General features: G+C 32.6%; 3 protein-coding genes across 3 annotated transcripts; 1 reads left to right on the top strand and 2 right to left on the bottom strand.

Annotated features, from left to right (window-relative positions):
• The first annotated feature begins 1,614 nt into the window (after positions 1-1,614).
• LOC25489176 (calcium uniporter protein 5, mitochondrial) lies at positions 1,615-4,440 on the top strand. The gene is made up of 2 exons (XM_013605056.3): positions 1,615-2,450; positions 3,797-4,440. Exons 1-2 carry the CDS (start codon positions 1,914-1,916, stop codon positions 4,280-4,282), a joined length of 1,023 nt encoding a protein of 340 aa, XP_013460510.1. The 5' UTR covers positions 1,615-1,913; the 3' UTR covers positions 4,283-4,440.
• A 1,172-nt stretch (positions 4,441-5,612) lies between these two features.
• On the bottom strand, positions 5,613-15,386 carry LOC25489175 (probable ATP-dependent DNA helicase RecQ). Its single transcript, XM_013605055.3, has 19 exons — positions 15,073-15,386; positions 14,489-14,601; positions 14,052-14,127; positions 13,790-13,932; positions 13,118-13,288; positions 12,166-12,373; positions 11,971-12,056; positions 11,585-11,816; positions 11,312-11,435; positions 10,934-11,070; positions 9,756-9,864; positions 8,373-8,415; positions 8,048-8,204; positions 7,601-7,671; positions 7,408-7,501; positions 6,891-7,106; positions 6,585-6,794; positions 6,032-6,415; positions 5,613-5,929 (listed from the first exon to the last, which is right to left on the bottom strand). The coding sequence occupies exons 1-19, from the start codon at positions 15,097-15,099 to the stop codon at positions 5,804-5,806; spliced, it is 2,727 nt and encodes a 908-aa protein (XP_013460509.1). The 5' UTR covers positions 15,100-15,386; the 3' UTR covers positions 5,613-5,803.
• Positions 15,387-15,857: 471 nt separating this feature from the next.
• LOC25489174 (bifunctional bis(5'-adenosyl)-triphosphatase/adenylylsulfatase FHIT) lies at positions 15,858-17,551 on the bottom strand. Its single transcript, XM_024779970.2, has 5 exons — positions 17,395-17,551; positions 17,185-17,295; positions 16,528-16,674; positions 16,306-16,404; positions 15,858-16,202 (listed from the first exon to the last, which is right to left on the bottom strand). The coding sequence occupies exons 1-5, from the start codon at positions 17,461-17,463 to the stop codon at positions 16,086-16,088; spliced, it is 543 nt and encodes a 180-aa protein (XP_024635738.1). The 5' UTR covers positions 17,464-17,551; the 3' UTR covers positions 15,858-16,085.
• Positions 17,552-18,677: the final 1,126 nt, after the last annotated feature.

The raw sequence follows: 18,677 nt of genomic DNA, 5'->3' as shown, positions 1-18,677 counted from the left end.
ATTTGAACAACTATTTTTTATAATTTTTGTGACAATTTTCTTTCTCACACTCATATTATGTTTTTACTTTCTCTCTCTATTGCTTTGACTTTTGTGCCAAAACATCATTTTCTTTGCAAAATTTTGGTTATCACAAAAGTTATCATCTAAATGGATGTTCAAATAACACAACTTTAAAATAAAACTAAGATAAAGCTTAAAGAAGAAAAACAATACTCAACTACTACCATGTCAAAAGAATGAGAATAGGTTCCCCTCAAAAAAAAAAGAATGGGAACATTTTCTTGTGTTGACTAAATGAGAAAATGTTTGAGTCAATAGGCAAAAACCACCATAAAATCGTGACTTTTATAAAAAATCCTCCTGATTTTTAAGAAACTTCAAAACCCCCATAAAATTGTTAAACGTTAGTCAATTATCCTCTCCGTTTGTTTTGGCTGTTAAATGACAATTTTTTTTTTCTTCATCTTCCTTCCACTTTTTTCATCATCTTCTACAATATTCATAAAAAATTACAGAAAAAATTTAAGAAATAACAACCATCAACATCATCATCATCTCATTACTATACATCCATAACTAATTATAAATGTGCTAATTTAAAGAACTGATTATGTTATTTCTGCAAGAGACATGACAAGGACCAAAACGACCCCCACCCTCTAAAAATCTCTCCTAGAACCAAAACTACCTCACGAGACAATCCTTTAGATTCCAACGCCACTCATGAAACAAAAAAGATGGAATCTTAAGTCCACTCAATGTCCAATGTTAAGATAACACCTTAATATCCTTCACTAACTCTTCTGCTTCCTTTACCTCATTTTTTTTTTAAAGATTCTTTAATTTCTAAGACTCCACATCACCTAAATTGCAGCGTGTCAAATAAGACAAAAATCTTTACGCATCTTCCTATTTCTCACCTACACACTCTAACACTCCAAAAACATTGACACTTGTTGCTTTCGAGATGTTTCCCAAACTTCTCAACAATTGGTATTAAAGCTCTACTTCAACTTGATGTGAGAGCCCCAAACTTAAAAGGAAGACTATTAAAAATGGATAAAATGATGAATATACAACATAACCGACTCATATATCTAATCCTTTAAAATTTAATTATTTTAATATAATTACTGCAATGTAGATGTTGGATACAAAAACACATGATTTACTATTGTCTTAAAAGATTAGTAGAGAATGTTATTAAGCCTTTACACGTGGGACATGAGACCAAACGAGACAACAAAAAAGACCACATAAAAGGAGCAGGCGGTGTAGTATTTTCGCGTAGTCGACGTGGGTGGTCAATTCAATTCAATCCCTAGAAGGGACCCACCCACGTGCTTAACACGGAGTATCCCCGTTAATTACAAAGCCGTTAACTACCATTAATGACATATTGGCATGCATAGATAGTGCCCCACTAACCCCCACTAACTAAACTATAAATTAACGAATAAGTTGTTTGGGCTCCAATGACAAGGAACTCATTCAAGGATGTATTTGGACAATACTAGATTCAATTATAAAGATGCTTGACTAGTGTGCATGTCTCTACGCATGAGTCGAATTAGTCGCCCGTTATTAGTGGATTGAAAACCGGTGCAAAAGAAAAGAAAAAAAAAAAAACTATAAACTAACGGCACAAAAAAAAACTCCGTCACCGTTAACCCCCCATTCTCTTTCCTCCACCCTTCTTCTCCTTTTCTCTCTCTTTTAGTTTTCTATTGCTATAAAAACACCACAAACGAATTTTCCTTCTTTCTTTTTCCTTTTTGATATATGTGATTTTCACCCTCATTACATTACTGGGTCAGTGTTGATTTTCTCTGTTCTTAACCATTTCACATAAAGTTTCTATTTTTTATTTTTATTTTTATTTTTTTTTATCATTTTTGTGTGTTAAAAAAATGTGGGGTAGGTGGTGTTGTTCTTCTGGTGCAGGTTTTAGATCATTCACAAAAAGGGTTTCTTCCATTGTTAATCTAACACATGGTTTTGATGAAAAGGTTCAATCTTTTGGTTCACCATTGTTAGGTTTAAGGAGTGTTGTTACAGTGACACATGGTGGTGGTGGTGATAGAAGGGGAAAAGGGTTTGGATATTTTTCAGTTATGTTGAACCAAATGAAAAGGGGTTTATCATCATCATCTTCTTCTTCTTCAAATGTGGTTGGTGATGGTGGTAATGGTAATAATAATGAGAGAGAAAATACTATATCATCTTCTGAGGCTAAGAAGCTTATGAGATTGGTGAATGTTGAAACACTTAAGATGGAACTTGGTATGGGAGGGAAAGAAATTATTTCCTATTTTGAACTTCTTCAAGCTTGTCAGAGTAGTGGTATTGCTAGGAATCAAGATGAGGCTGCAAAATTTGCTAAGGTTCTTGATGATGCTGGGGTTGTTCTACTATTTAGGGATAAGGTTTATCTGCATCCTGATAAGGTGAGCTTTACTTGTTTCAATAGTCATTTTTTCATTGTTTTGTTCTCTAGTTAGAATTTTGTTTGTTTGGAATATGAATAGAATGAATTTTGTTTGTTTGTTTATTTGGAATATGAATAGAATTTGTTCTTGTGGGGCTCATGAAAACAATTACAAGATCTAAGTCTATTTCTCATAATAACTATAGTAGATATCAATTTATTGTTTCCTTTCATGCTTTTCATGTGAGAGGGTCCATTATGGCCCTTATGTTTCACATTCCTTTTTGAGTTAGGATATATTATTGTAGCAATTGAATTGACATTGGGACCAAACATGTTTGAGGTTTTTCAACCTTAAACAAATCAATAGTTGCATCATGTAGGACATTGTGTAAAAAGAGTTTGGACGTCTATACACGAAAAAGGTTTGAACCTGTGATAATTTCATCAATAACCCTTTGGTTTAACTCCATGATTAATATACAGGAGTCATTCTGTTTTCACCTTTTATTTTTTCATCAATGATTAATATACAGGAGTCATTCTGTTTTCAGCTTTTATTTTTTCATCAATGACAAATATACAGGAATTTGGTTTGAATATTCATATGGAATTTCAAAGCGGCCAACCTTATATCTTTCATGGTAATTACTAATTATACATAGTAGAGTGGATCCAGTTTCGAAACACGTAATGTTTCCTGGTTAATTCAGTGGAAATTTTTATTTGACAAGCTTGAATATGTTTTATTGTGTTGAGGAGAATGAAAGTACTATATGACATCTACAAACTTTTTGTGTCGTTCTTCCTTCTTGCGTTCTTCGCACGCTCAACGTCAGCCGTTTCATCTATCAACCACACATTATCATACTCTCGAGTCTGGTTTTTGGTTTTGAAATTTCAGAGCATTACTTTATACTGATGAAATGAATTCACTCATGTGTAATTTACACATGAGAAGGTAAAGTGTCATCTTTCACCATTCATGAATGTAACACATGAGACATTAAGATAAACTGATAAAGTGAATTTGAATGGTGCTAGATGTCACTTTATCCTCGTGTTAAATTACAATTGAGAGAATCCATTCCCCCACATTTTGCACCTATGTGGCTGCTTTAATCTTCAAAACTACATTTATTTCTTTATGGTATGTTCGGTTAGTAGTCTAACATGTATTTGCAAGGTAGCTGCCTGGTCTAGTACAGCTGTTCAATATATACTCTCTGTTAAGTCCTAGACATTGTTTGGATAGAATCTTATTTGCCTGACCACAATTCTGTTGCTGTTATAGACTGCAATGTTTTAATGTGTGCATGTTTCTAAATTCACTGGTTCTGTTTGTTTGGCTATTTTTTGTGTTAGGTGGTGGATTTGATTCGAAGAGCCGTTCCACTGGCACTGACTTCTGACAATGATCCTATGAGGGAGGAGTTAATGAAACTACAAGAAAAGAAAAAGGAAATTGATTTGTTGGCACATAAACAGGTGCGACGCGTCCTTTGGTCTGGACTAGGATTTGGTGTAATCACTGTCGGCCTCTTCTTCCGGCTAACATTCTGGGAATTTTCATGGGACGTAATGGAACCTATTGCGTTTTTTGTTACCACAACCGGGTTAGTTACAGGCTACGCTTACTTTCTATTCACTTCAAGAGACCCTACTTATCAAGACTTGTTGAAGAGGCTTTTTCTTAGAAGGCAGAGGAAGCTTTGTAAGAAACAGAATTTTGATGTTGAGAGATTCATGGAGCTCCAGTGCAAGTGTAAAACACATCTACATTCTCGCAGTGTTTTGAAAAATAGTATAGGGGTTGATCTTGATCTTGAAGATGCTTTACATAGAGATTAACATTTTGACTGAGATAACCTTGTCCCCCCTGCTTGTTTTAACATTGGTGGGAGAATGTTTAATCTAACTGTAGCTTTGGCGAATATACACACATTTCCTTCATTTTCATGACCATGCCTAAAACCATATATGCAAACATAATTTTTCTTCTATTTGTTGCTTTTTGGCCAAGAGTTATTCATTTAAGTCATTTATATTTCCTTTATTTATTTTTTAATAAGAGTCTTAAAAATGGTTATAAAGCAAGTATCTGGCTCTTTAATGATTTCCTAAATATAAATGAAAATGCATTTATAGACTATAACATACGTAAAATCATTCCTCTTGAAAAAAACTTACACAAAAGCATTGATATTATCATGAAACACATGTGTACTGTTACAATTATTTTCGATGAACAGTTGTAATAAATTTAAGATCAAGTGTTTATTATTATATTTTTTTAGGGGATTTTTTCTTATTTTATTTTTATCCTTATTTTATTTTTATCGAGTTAGTTCTTTTTAGTCTATAAATTTTTGTATTGTTAGCCTTTAAACCAAACTTCGTTACAAAAAAGTTTATATGTCCGTTAAATACCTAACTTTTGAGCAAGTCAAGATTCACGTAATTCTAAATGTGATGTTTTGGTAGTAACCCAAAAACAATGTTATGTTTTGGTCAAACATGTCACAAACTTTCAACATTGGACAAAGAGAGAAATAAATTGCAACAATTCTAGAGGAGAATAGAGGATATTCAGTGGGATGATGTAAAAGTCATGCTGATTCGGTCACTAATTAAGAAAACAAAAAATTTTAGACTTGCACTTTTTTTTTGGATAGAATGTAAATTTAGTATTGAAAACAATATTTTCTATACTTTTAATTATTTAATTATACTTGTTTTCTTAACTAGTGCTCTAGAAGCATTAGTTAGCATTTTCCTACAAGTAAAATAAAAGTCTAGACACATAAGATCCTTAAACCCGACGTTATTGCCACATCATATCTTTATCACCCATATATGCTTTATTTTATGGATTGTGTCATTATGGTTAAAATGCTAATGATGCAAACATATATCGACTAAATGGAACATCTTGGTATAAAAAAATAAAAAAAAAACTCGAAGATTTAATTTGTTATCAACCTCTAACTTAAGGACCATAGAATATATTTGACTTAAATACTTAAAAATTACAAAAAATAGATTGGAGAAATTACAATGTTGAACTTTAATTTCTAAGAGATTGGAGAAATTAAATCCTTGCAGTGCTATTACCTCCAAAAAAGAGGCAATTGAGAGCTTAAGCAAATCAAATTAAGTTCAGTAAAAAAAGTAAGCCAATTTATAAAGAAATTTCTTACTTAGGGCACTGATCAGCAACAAAAAAAGTTGCTCTCTTACTTCAAAACTCTGGTTAAGTAATAATCATTTAAACTCATAGTTCACCAAACATTTCAGTGACAATGCAAGAGACTACTGAAAACAGCACTTTCTACAAAGTATGGTTAAAGCAAGCCCTATGGATCAAGTTCTTTACATAGCCCTGTACATATTACCTTTCTTATATATCAAAAAGTCACTCTCAAGGGAATTTAGCAGTTCAACAATGGAATCTTCATTGGATCCATTGAAGTGCTCCAACATATCAGTCAAAGTAGCCTGAAACCAATTAACCACACATTTTATAACCACAAAACAAAGGATATAAACAGATATCATAAAGCTTTTAATCTGAAATATAAACAAAAAGTTCTCACTAACCCCTTCATCATGGTTCTTCAGCCACTCTACAACAGAACTCTCTGTAGCTTTCAACTTAATTAAATTCACTTCCTCTGTTTCGCTGATTTTCAGACGTTTGCTTGTGAATTCCTCCTCACAGGATAATGGAAGCTTCTGTACCTGGCAACCATTCACAGGTCCAGAAGATGCTACTTCATCAATTTCCATCGTGCTTTCCGTAGAAATGTCAGCTTCAATATGACTTTCCAGGTTGCGTGTTTCTAAAGGAGGCTCTGACAAATTTGATGCATTGTTTACAGCTTCACCATCTTTCACAGACTGGTGACCTTCAGATTGAATGCTTTCTAAGGATATTCCACAGGTTCGCATTGTCAAGTAAGCCTTGATGTGCGGATATGTTATCTGCACCATAAAAAATTATTCAATCTCAACCTCATCGAATAATATATCCAAAAACAGAAAGTTGTCACCAAGGAGGGCAGAGCTGTAGATTGAAATGCATTGGCCATATTTGCAAATCAATGATCAAGAGATGTACTAAAATCATTTAAGGCCAGAGATTTATACTCACTTCTTCTGGCAATTCATTTTTTATTGGCTTCAACTTATCGGCAGATCCAACTTTTACAATAGCAGCCTGAATAGCTGATATGTAATCTTGTTTCAGCCCTATCGCCTCACAGAATCTAGGCCAATCAAACGGTAATCCTTCTTGGGCAGCATCCATAAGATACTGAGCAACAGTTTGTTCTTGTATAGGAGCTGATCTACCAGGAAAGTTCTGAGATTACAAACAAGGGAGGAAAAGAAAGAAGTTATACATCAAAACATTTAAACCATAGAAATTTAATAGTCACAACAGATTAGTATGACATACAGCAATCTTCTGAAGAGAAAGACCTTCTTCATGCCACATTTTCCATGCATCAAACTTCGCTCCTGACAACTTCGTTGATTTGTTGGTAACTATCGGAGATACTTTCCGTACCTCACTAGTTTGAATGCTTGGTACACCATCCAACGATAGGTTTAATTCTCGTGATAGTTTCTCGATAGCTTGAATAAAATACTCTCCGTATCTTGTTACTAGGTGCTGTACAAAATGATTCAGAGCTTTTAGTGTTTCAAATGACAAAAATGATGAGATACATTTTTTTTTGTTGCTGCAGTTATATCAAGACATATTAAGATTAGTTTCCATCTTCCTTGGTTACTATCATGATTTGTTTCCTTATTTAATTATGTAGAATTGTATTAGCATAAATATGGGTTATTGCATAGTCTTTTTGTATCATCAGAATAATAATCATCAATCAATAGAAAACCACGTTCTTTATTCAGTTCTTTATTCTTTCTCTTCCCTCTTTATCGAAAACCCTATAACTTCAGTGTACCTGATTCACACCATCAATGAGTGCTAGCCTTGCTTTTGAAGATGGTCTGGTCAAAGCAATTTTTTTGATTGTTTGATCACCACATAGAGCATATCTACCAAGGTATAATGGCTTCATGAAGAAATTATGGATCAAAGAAACTTTAAGTAGGACTGGCTCTTTTGAAAGAGTTAAAAGATAAAATAAAACTTACGGAGCTGTTCCGACACTTTTTGCAAGCTTTAATCTTTCTTCTAAAAGCATTTGGTAGAGCTGTCCCTCAGCCTGAGTAGAGAAGTACAACACAGATTTAGATTAACAATGCCAGTGTTTTTGGAAACAAATACATATGACTAATGTTTCTTAAAAACAAAATAAATGAAAACAATATGACAGGTGTCTACTTATTCAAGACGCTTTACGATTGTGCATCGCATGGATTGCATGAGTTTTGGTCCACCGTGGACCCACTTCGAATAACCGTAGATATATTATAAATAATAATAATAATAATTAAACGTTATTATTCCATAATATATCAATGGTTATTAGTAATTGATCAGTGGTAGGCCAAAACTCATGTAGCCCATACAATTATACTCTCCCAAGCTTCATTGAGGAGAAAAGGAGTTGAAAAAACACAACACTACTTCATTACAACCTCCGAGAAACCTTCTGATTCTGAAGTGGGCAAAATTTTGATTTCTTCTCTGCTTCTATTTTCCTCCTCTTCAAGCTCACCAACCAATGGCAAAACCAAAGGAGGTTGATAGTCTGGTCTACAAGAGGCCAAAAATTTCTCTCCTTTTGAACTGACACTGGTTCATGAAAGAACAAGGTTTATGTTGGATTGTAGTTTTGGTTACGAAACATTACATATACAATGAAACTAAAGGCACATATAGTAGATGGGTTTTGACATTGGAAAACTAATAACAGCAATGAAGTAAAAAGGCTTCAAAAAATTGCTGTGATGTACGGCCTACCTTATAAGTCTGAATGTGTCACGGACAACCTCCTTCAAATAACCTGTTAACCATTAGGAGAAAATCATAGTTTGATCTCACAATTTGCTTGAAATTAAATTTACTGTATAAAATATAGATATTATGTGTAAATTGCGAAGTATGGCATAAGTAAATCTGCTGCAGCAAGAATTACACTTAATTTACCAAATAAATAACAATATATATGCTTGAATAACTGATTGCATTTAAAAATACGCTAATTATTATTCTTTTCAAACTTTTTTTTCTTAGTATATAGATCATATGTTGATACTGCAACAAGGTAAAAAATTCTTCGTATTGGCTTGGGATCTGGGAGTATGCTCCTCCTCGAGGTCTTAGGCTCAATTCTCTCTGGTGTCAATTTGGGTGGGCTAATTTAGCTTATTCAAAAAAAAAAAAAGGTAAAAAATTCTGCTTGACAGTTTTTTTTTTAAGAAATTCTGCTTGACAGTAGTAAGAAGGCAACTTATTCTCTCATTGGAATAAATGGAAATCAAAGGAGGAAAGATGAATATAAAAGGGTCTAGCAGAAAAACAGAAACTATTTCATCCATGGTTCTCACTATTGTAACATAGCGCTTCCAATCTCATGCATTACTTCCCTCCAGTCTCAAATATAAGCAACAAAAAAAGTTCTCTTTGATGGTCTTAAATATAAGCAAATGTTAACTACTTCAATATATTAGTTAATGCTGTTATTCCTAAATTAACCTTCAATTGATTAAGACTTTTTTCAAATTGGAAAAAATAATTTTTTATTATTGAGAAAATTAAATGACACTAACTACTTTTCTTAAGGGGTGTGAAGTTAGTTTTCTTTTTTTGCTTATTCATGAGACCCGGAGGGAGTAGTTTCTAAAATCAGGAAGTAATTTGTGTACTATGCTACTTTTACATCATGCTCAAGACCATATAAAATGACTAACAAACAGTGAACAAGGAAATAAAACTTCAAGTCTTCAACTACAAGGTTGAATAGAAAGTGGGAAGCATGATTTCATTATCTCAAGCTAACAAAACCATCTGGGCTTCACAATGGTGATATCCAAAAATTAAGCACTGTTTGTTTTAGATTTCTGGTTCCCCCAACAGCATAATAGACATTCTCTATTTCTGAGGTGTTTGCTTCAAAAAGGTTTTTTTTTTTTTTTTTGCTTGTACGGAAATCCATTTCGAGTGTTGAACAAACATGCACTTAATAGTTCAAATTATGAAGCAAATTAAGAGATTATTTAGAATGCAGTAGTAAATGCAATTGCTCAACAGAGTTCAACTAAGCATAGCAAGATCATCAATTGAAGGAACAGTTTGACCATAAGCTATAACTGCAACTAAGTAAATTATTTCAATTTAAAATACCTAGGGAAATTAATTGATGTCCGAGTGCTTTCCACCAATTTGCTTGGTATGTTTTACCAAGTCCATGAAGTGGAAGCTTGTCATACTGAGCATCCATTATTTTCTTTGCCTACAAACCACAAATAAATAAAACTATCAACAGTTGGAAGGTAAATGAGTAAATTTAAAGGCAACAATCAAGGTTGAACGAAAACCTAAATTAAAAACCCTAGTGATACTTACACTTCTAGTGTACATCAACTAGCATGACAAAGCAGTAACCTACAATGCCACATCTGACTATGCTTTTAATGTACATCCACTAGATAAAAGATCTATTTGTTAAGGATTTGAATATGGTCATATACAATGCCACATGTAAATCAATAAGCTCTTCTTCTTCAACTGACATTAAGAGAATAACCGGAAATAGGATTTATAGTTTTTTGCACCCCATATCATGTGATTATGAGCTAAGACAGACTTTTTGTGCAGGTGGAATAATTTAACTCTCCATTTAAATATGATTTATAGTTTCATTATATTGTAATGTTTTCAGAGGATCATTTCCGAAATTAAGTCATCAAGTATGAGTTTTGAGCAACTTCACTTGGCAGGTTATTATATAAATCGAGTAATGTTAACAACACTCTCTTTTGAACACCCTCTCTAATACTCACTCTCTTATTGGTTTAAATCATTGTGGGTCTACACTTTGAAAATTGAACCCACACAGTGGTGGGACATACATTGATTTCATCCAATAAAAGAGTGAGTGCTAGAGAGAGTGTTGAAAAGTGAGTGTTGCTAGCATTCCTCATATAAATAAATATATATAGTAAGGGGAAAGTATCCTCCTGTACCAAGTGAAATAGAACTTCTATCGGTGGATGAAATATAAATTTCCATGGTGATTTCTCTTTCGTGAATTCTTTAGTGCAACATTACATTTAAATGGAGAGTAAAATCCAACCCAAAGAAAAGATGACATAAGAAATAAAGAATATACTATATAATGAATAATGTAAGAGGTTTTTCTTTGAGAATGAAACAGAACGATAATATGCTAATATACAAATGGAGAGTGCATAATGAAAAGTGCAAGAAACTAATGCCACCAAAACAGAACTAAAAATCAAGCAAATTACATTTAAAAGAGATACTGAAAAATTTCCTAGTTTTAATTTTGAACAACTTACTCGAGAACCACGCAGGATATCAATCGGCATATTAAGGCCCCATCTGCCGTTGCATGAATGAATGCAAGCCATTAGAAGAAATGCTTCTCTTGACAAGTCACGCTGCTGCTTCGAGACTTTGCAGTTATCACAGTTCCCTACAAACAAGATTTAAAAGAAACTGAAACATAGAGTAAATCGAAAAAGATAAGCTTTTATCCCAGGTAATATTACTACTGGATTTTGTCAACTCTAAAAATTAGTTGATATATTTATAGAGGGCTTCAAGTTAACTTTAATTCTATAAAGCCAACAAAATAACATAAGGTTATAATATAAGCTTAAGTTCTTATTTTATAACAGTACAGTAGAATTTAAGGATCTAAGTGAAAGGCTTACCACATCTTTCAGCTGAAATTTTTTCCCCAAAGTGTTCAAGCAAGAACTTTCTTCTGCAAGTTGCCGACAAACAATATTGTTGGGCAGCCAGCAATGACTCCATCACAGCTCTTTTTTGGTTTTCCTGGTATATTGGAGACCCAAAAGCATAATTAAGACAATAGGGACAACTCGTACAAGGAAAATATGCATATGGGGTTTAGCAAGTTCAAAGCTCACAACCACAAAATTCATCAACCAAACATCTTTTTTCCTAAATACAAATATGTATACCGATTTTAAGTCTGCAGCATAAAAATCTCCCTTTGCAAAGTCACTTCTTGTGTAGTAAAGCCAACAAACAGAAGCTATACCATCTCTACCACATCGACCACTTTCCTGGTAGTAAGACTCTAGATTTTTTGGGCAGCCATAGTGAATCACTTTTCTTATATTAGGTTTATCTATGCCCATGCCAAAGGCAATTGTGGCCACCATGATTTGCATTTCATCTCTAACAAATAATCTGCAAGAAATTAACATATAGTCGGTTAAGCTTAAAATGCATCAAGCATCTTCAACAAGAGAGAGAGAGGAGGAAGGAGCATGCTCTGCACCCACAATGATTAAAGGCAAAACTTGAATTCATATTCTTAAAATATACAAGACAAAACACTCACCTATGAGACTCCTCTCGTGATTTTCCATCCATTTGGCCATGGTACATTCCAGCATTAATACCTACTTCCGTAAGTGACTTGTAAATCTATATAAAAAAAATATCATATCAATAAAATATTAACACAAGTGGACAGTGATACGACAGCATGGTAACACTCTTTTGGGTTTCACCTGTAACATATCTAGTGCATTACCTGTTCTACATCTTTGATTGTTGTGCAGTAAATTATAGTTGAACAACCATTAGCAACTTCTTTTGAAACTTCCTCCACAAGCTCATCAATAAAAGATTGTCCACGGTTAAATTGCTTGACACCATAAAAAAGATTTGGGCGATCAAATGAACCAACTACAACGTAAGGATTATTCATCTTCAGGGAATTGGTGATGTCAAACCGAACCCTGGCAATATGGTACAAGTATAAAGTTTATCTCATTATTCTAATTCACTAAATATAGTTACAAAATATTATTAATGAAAAAAAATCATGAAGCACTGCAATGTAACTAGAAAAGGCATCACATAAATTCATTGAACAAATTTTGAATGTAGAAATATCAATGTATCTAATTCTTTCTTATAGTAATACATGGAATGGAGTTAGCACACAAGCAATGGACATCACTTTCCCTTAATGAAATGTTGTCAAGGAGAAATAGAAAGCAACAACCAACAGTGTAGAGTACAGGGGATATACTACTGGAATTTTTTATCAGTAAAGATTTAAGTCAAAAGTATCTTAGAACAAGACCTAGAGCTGCCTAACCCTATCCTCTGAAAAGAGTTTAACAAAAAAGACAAAGCATCCGAGAGAAGGAGTGTTTCTCTCAATAAATTAAACCAATGGATATCAGAACCCTACATTCTTAACTTAGCTAAATTAATCCTCACTTGTTCATTTGTATTTGAAATTTCAAAATAAGTTTCTGCCCTAGTAATCCACCCATAGGATCATCTCAATTGAAGGATGGAAAATACAACTTAAATGTCAAACAGTATCCATCATGTCACGATGTCAGTGTTCAAACCAATAAAAATCAGTTGTAGAGTAAATATATATAAAGTAGGCACATAATGTGGACAAAACTATTATAGAAAACAGCTAATGATATACTTCACTAACATCCAAAACAAAAAATCCTTACTTTTCAGTAGCAGTTGCAGTTAGACCAACATAAGGAACGTCTAACAGAACACCACGTAACTTGTCTAACTGCTTGTATTCCACCCTAAAGTCATGCCCCCATTCCGATATACAATGTGCTTCATCAACGGCAAAAAGACTAATTCCTTCTTTTAGCAAGTTGGACCAGAAACTGCATAAATGACATAAGTTTAACAGCAGATCATAATTAAACAATGCAGAGTGTGGACTAAGATCAATGATCTAATCCTGAAAAGATACAACCAACTAGTAATTATAGTTAATCATTGGATTCATACATCAACAGAAATGTCATTATGTCATTGTAGAATACACACGTCTATGTGCATGTGTCAAAAGGGATGAACAAAAACAGGAAAACAAGAAAGGATATTCATGCACGATAACCTCCTGGTTTAAAAACTTCAGCTCCAACAACTAATAAACTCAAAGCACCATGGTCCCTCATTTCTTTGCAAAAAGAGCATTTATTGATAAAATAAGGAAAACAATTCTACTTTAGTCTGATATGATTTTGCAGCTTCTTAACCATTTAGAGTAATTACTGACACTTCGCTCTACCGTTAAGCTATATTATTTGTAATTATCCACTCAAGATAAGGTGATAAACTATACAGAAGAAGCTTATGCATAACTTCATTTCATAGCATACCTGGTAGGAATTGTGCATGCCTTCTCAGGAGTCATGAACAGAATGTCAAATTGACCACGCTCGGCTTTACTCTGAACAGTGTAATCCTTCTGAGCGCTTGAAAGATATTCAGCTTTGATACCTCGCTGTTTTAAAGCCATTACCTGTTTTCCCATTTATTCCATATTAGATAGTCACACTATTTCAAGCTAGATAAAAAATATACAAACCATAGAAATGAAAACAAAAAGAACTATCCATAAGGAAGAATGGATTAATTCACCTGATCTTGCATCAATGATATTAAAGGGCTCACAACTATCCCAGTCTTTTTCACAACCAATGGAGGTACTTGATAACTGCTCAAAATGAAAACAAAAAATATAGGTTAGGCCCCGTTTACTTTGTAAAAATATTTTCTAGTTTCATTTCTTAAAATTTGTGTGAAGACTCTTGAAGTGAACAATTGTGTGCATTTTTGGGAAACGATGAAAATGTCCAATTTTTTTTTCATTATTTCCAAAAATGCATCACCCTTAACTAGTATCATCTTCTCTCCATCACAATGGTTCATTTCAAGAGTCACACATTTTCTAATTAGTAAGTTAAAATGAACACATATTTTGGAAACATAGTTTAGCTTTTTCAAGTTTCAACTCTCCGGTTTAAGCAATTAGCATCAAAAACAAGAAAAACACAGGGAGTTATGAAGTATTTTACCACAAAGACTTTCCACTACCAGTAGCCATGACTACCAAGCAATCCCTTTTCTCAATAATTTTCTCAATAACCTCTCTTTGATAAGGTCGAAAACTCAAAAACCCGAAGTAATCCTGAATAATACAAGTTACAAACATATCAGCATTGATCAATCTCATAGCATTCAAATACTCAAATTCGATGTAGCACCAACACTTCTGATGGAAGACATGTCTGGTGTCAGACATGTCGTTGTCCGACATAAATGTGACACTGACACATGTGATTACATTCAATTAATTCATTTTTTTCTTCAATTTTTTACTGTGTCAACGTGTCTGTTTGATGTTCCAGTACATTATTAATGGGGCAAAATAACAACTTTTCCATTATACATTAAAAAATCCCTAAAAACCTAACAAAAATGAAACTTTTTTGAAAACCCACCTAGTAAAGTGGAAACTAAAAAAAGGGTATCTAAGTTTTGCATCGAGAAATAAAAAGGCATAATGAAAATGAAATTGGAAAGTTTATGCAATAATTTATCTACATTTTTATAAAAAAAAATAAGAAAGAATGGGGTTGAATGATATAATAGGGTTTACCTTGAGAACGGAGAGTGTGGTATCCATGGTGGTGGTGAATGTGAATGAAGGAGGAAGAGAAGACAAAAAGTTCGAAATCGAAGCCGTTCAACTCTCAACTACTGTGTCACTGTCACTGATATATACTATAAGTTTCTTCATTGGAGTACTCTCACTCTCTCATACTCCCGCCAATTCATCTCTTGGTCCTGGGCCTGGGCTTGGGTTTGGGCCTGGGAGAGGCTCACTATGGGCTAAATTTCACCTGGGCCACATTGATTGAGAATTTCTTTTCCCATCCTCCAATTCTTCGTGCACCTTACTTTTTCGATTTTGAAATCCAAAGTGATTGGTTTATTATCTATGGGTCATATTAACTTGTGCTCTAGAAGCGAACATTGTTTAATAAATAATTACGCATATTTTAAAACTGTAGTTTTAGACGATATAATTTTATATCTCTTTTTTTAAAATGTATTACATGTGAAATAATGTTTGTGTAAAGTTTGTTTGAATTATTAGAACGACATTGCTTTAATTTCTTTTAATGTATATATAGTTAAGTACTAATTATTAAATTTAACAATATTAAGACACTCTCGTAAATGTCTTTATTTAATAAAAAGAAAAATGTTATGTGAACACTTATATAAATGTATGTGAACTGAGACACAAAGAGATCAAGAGAAAATTATGTGATATATTGATAATATGATAGAAAGTTAGATAATGATAAAATAAAGTATTGATGAATGTCGAAGAGTTTAAATAACGTTTTACTAAAATACATGTTGATGCGACCGAAGTAAAACATAAATTAGTATTATTTTTATATATTACTTTGATTTCATCCATTTCATTGTCTCAGAAAAACAATACCAAAGCTACCATAAGGAACATAACTTCCAATTTCCATATTATAATAATAGAAAACTTGTAACTATACAAGTTTCCAAATAACTTTGATCCTTTATTATCAATATCTTCATTTCACATAGATTTAGTAACTCTTCATATCTTTTCTAGTGTCACTTTCAAAGGACAAATTTTCTGTATGCATCAGCTTCTTGTGCCATTTCATCAAGGCTCCTATCTTTCCTCTCTAAATCCACAGCTAGCTTCCTTTTCAACTCCTTCTCTTTTTCATTTATCTGCATCATTCACAAACAAACAATAACATCCAAATTTTTACTTGATTTTTAGATGAACTGAAAAAACAGCCAAATTATTAAAAACACAAATGTTCCATCCTACCAAATCATAAATGTCATCATTATTTTCGAAATCACCGTTTTTCCGAGGAAGTATATGGATATGAACATGAGGAACTGATTGTCCAGCTTGAGGTCCATCCTGGTTCAAAAAGATTGATTTGGTTGAGTTGAAAAATTGTATAGCCATATAGCATTGGCAACTTGCATTAAAAGAAAAACCTTATATGCTCAAATAACACCATATTTCTCCAAATTGTCTTACTTGGATACAAAATGTAAGTGATGTTGCATTATGGTAGCTCTCAAGTTGTCTACCAAGTTTATGTGCTATGCGCCATAACTCAACGTTCTCATCATCAGTAAGATCGGCAACACGCTTCACTTCGCGCTTCGGACAGATTAGAACATGTAGCTAGCTACTGTTAAGTCAATCAAATTCAGCTTCAAAAACCGGACATATCAAATGTTGTTGTTGTCTTTTACTATTTGAGTTGTACTTACGAAACCGACACTTACCATATTATAAAGATAGATTAATCATTCTTACCCGTTATGTATTACTACGGAACATATCTCTAAATGTAAACCCCTTAAAAATATTTCCTTAAATATTTAGCTACTATTTCAAATTATTTGTTTTTTATTTTTAAATACACACTTATTAATACAACTAATTATCTTGCAAGATAAAAAAAAAAAAAAAAAACAGAATTGAACAAATTTATTTATACATAAATGATAATCTAGTAATATTCATACACATAAGGTTCATCAATTATACTACTAACTTTTTTTATTAACATCAGACTAAAAAGGATATGACCTGCAAAAGATAAAAAGGAAAGTGATGATTAATAAAGATATTTAAGCTTGAAGATCATATGAGCAATAATAGATCAAAGAGGTGAGGGAGCAAGATACCAGTGACAGCAGGACGTAGGTTGACAAAGGCAAAAGAAAGATCAGTTGTATGAAACACTGAGCTATGGTGGATCTTGTAAGGTCCAAAATCATAGTATTCAACAGCCATCTTTATTTACACCCCCAAATAAAAGTAACATTAATCTCATATATGGATAAAGAAAATACAAAGTTAACATTTCATGATTATGGTTAGTTGTTTATTTACCTTAATGAAGTGAGTAGAGGAGATAATAATGCTCCTTGATGTGTATAAAAGATGATTTACAATTTGCATTTTGCTATGGAACTTATAGAAATCCCATGTCTTTCTTGTTTGACCATTATTCTTTTTTTTTTTAATTGATTCCTTTTTACTTACTCCATTTGTCCTACCTTATGAATGTATTAGGTCTCCCTAAATATATTTAAAAACGTGTGAATGATATAAAAGTACATAAATAATTAATTAGGTCAACATTCAACACTTGTTTATTCCTTAAAAAAAAAAAATGTAAATCACTTTTTTATAGTCCTCCTATTATAATTGTGTCGACATCAATACGTGCTTTATTTTTAAAGTCTTTCTTTCAACTTTTATTTTCAAGTAACTTTTAGACCGTAATAAAGTCAGACTAAACGGTACCATAGTCATGTTTTATTAGCCTTCTTTGTCGATCTGCATTTGTTGTTGAGCCCTTTTGCATTTCTCCAAAAAAAATCATTTTTCGTCAACTCCTGGTTCTTTTTAACAAACTTTCTGTTCCTCCATTACCACCTACTTATCTTGAAAAATTACTTCTTTGAACTCCAGTATGACCCAAAATTTTTGGACGGAAGAAGGTGTGAGCAATAGAGTGAAAGAAGTCTTCTATATACGAATGATTTCTAGGTGTGAAAGCTAAATATTATATTTCAGTATTGAATATTGTACAACCACTAATGTGTTTATATATATTAAATTTTAAACTTATTATACTTTGATCCAACGAGAAGGAAGAAAATAAAAACTAACAATAGTTATCTACAAAAATTGAGCTCTATGAAATTTTAAGAAGTCAAATTTATTCATAATTGATACTAAACTAAATAGATTATCAATATTATTATAATATTATCTCTCTTTAAACCAACAAAATTGTTGAATATTTTTTTTCTTTTGGAGTAGCTAATGCTACTCATGGTTATGAAGATCTTCGTCCTTGTCTACAACTTATACAAAAATGTGAATGTGGGGTTGATTCAATGGAGAACATATGAAGGAAGGATATGAGTTTTTTTTTTTTTTTTTTTTAAGGAATGGAGGAAGGATAGCAGATTGAAAAACAAAAGTGTTGGAGTGTTGAAAAGTAAATGACAATATTAATTTAATTAAATAATGTAATATTGTTACATTATAAAGTAACAATATTAATTTAACTAAAAAACACTCGTACGTTAGTGTGCAAGTTTTTTCCCTTTGGTGTAGAAATAAATCAGGCAGGAATCGTTGGATGAGATGGACGGTTTAGA

This window comes from Medicago truncatula, chromosome 3, assembly GCF_003473485.1.
Source record: "Medicago truncatula cultivar Jemalong A17 chromosome 3, MtrunA17r5.0-ANR, whole genome shotgun sequence".
NCBI lineage: Eukaryota > Viridiplantae > Streptophyta > Magnoliopsida > Fabales > Fabaceae > Medicago > Medicago truncatula.
Note: the sequence above shows the minus strand (reverse complement) of the source record. Positions and strands in the feature narration are given on the sequence as shown.

Bases quoted from the DNA above. Each gene is read 5' to 3' on its own strand.
- LOC25489176 (XM_013605056.3), top strand. From the start codon at position 1,914: ATGTGGGGTAGGTGGTGTTGTTCTTCTGGTGCAGGTTTTAGATCATTC. The intron at 2,451-3,796 runs GTGAGCTTTACT...TTTTTGTGTTAG, and splicing joins TTTATCTGCATCCTGATAAG to GTGGTGGATTTGATTCGAAG.
- LOC25489175 (XM_013605055.3), bottom strand. From the start codon at position 15,099: ATGGATACCACACTCTCCGTTCTCAAG. The intron at 14,128-14,488 runs GTAAAATACTTC...CATTTTGAGCAG, and splicing joins GGTAGTGGAAAGTCTTTGTG to TTATCAAGTACCTCCATTGG. The intron at 8,416-9,755 runs GTATTTTAAATT...AATGGTTAACAG, and splicing joins ACATCAATTAATTTCCCTAG to GTTATTTGAAGGAGGTTGTC.
- LOC25489174 (XM_024779970.2), bottom strand. From the start codon at position 17,463: ATGCAAATTGTAAATCATCTTTTATACACATCAAGGAGCATTATTATC. The intron at 16,675-17,184 runs ATCTTGCTCCCT...AGTAGCTAGCTA, and splicing joins TACGTCCTGCTGTCACTGGT to CATGTTCTAATCTGTCCGAA. The intron at 16,405-16,527 runs GTAAGACAATTT...TTTTTGAACCAG, and splicing joins CACTTACATTTTGTATCCAA to GATGGACCTCAAGCTGGACA.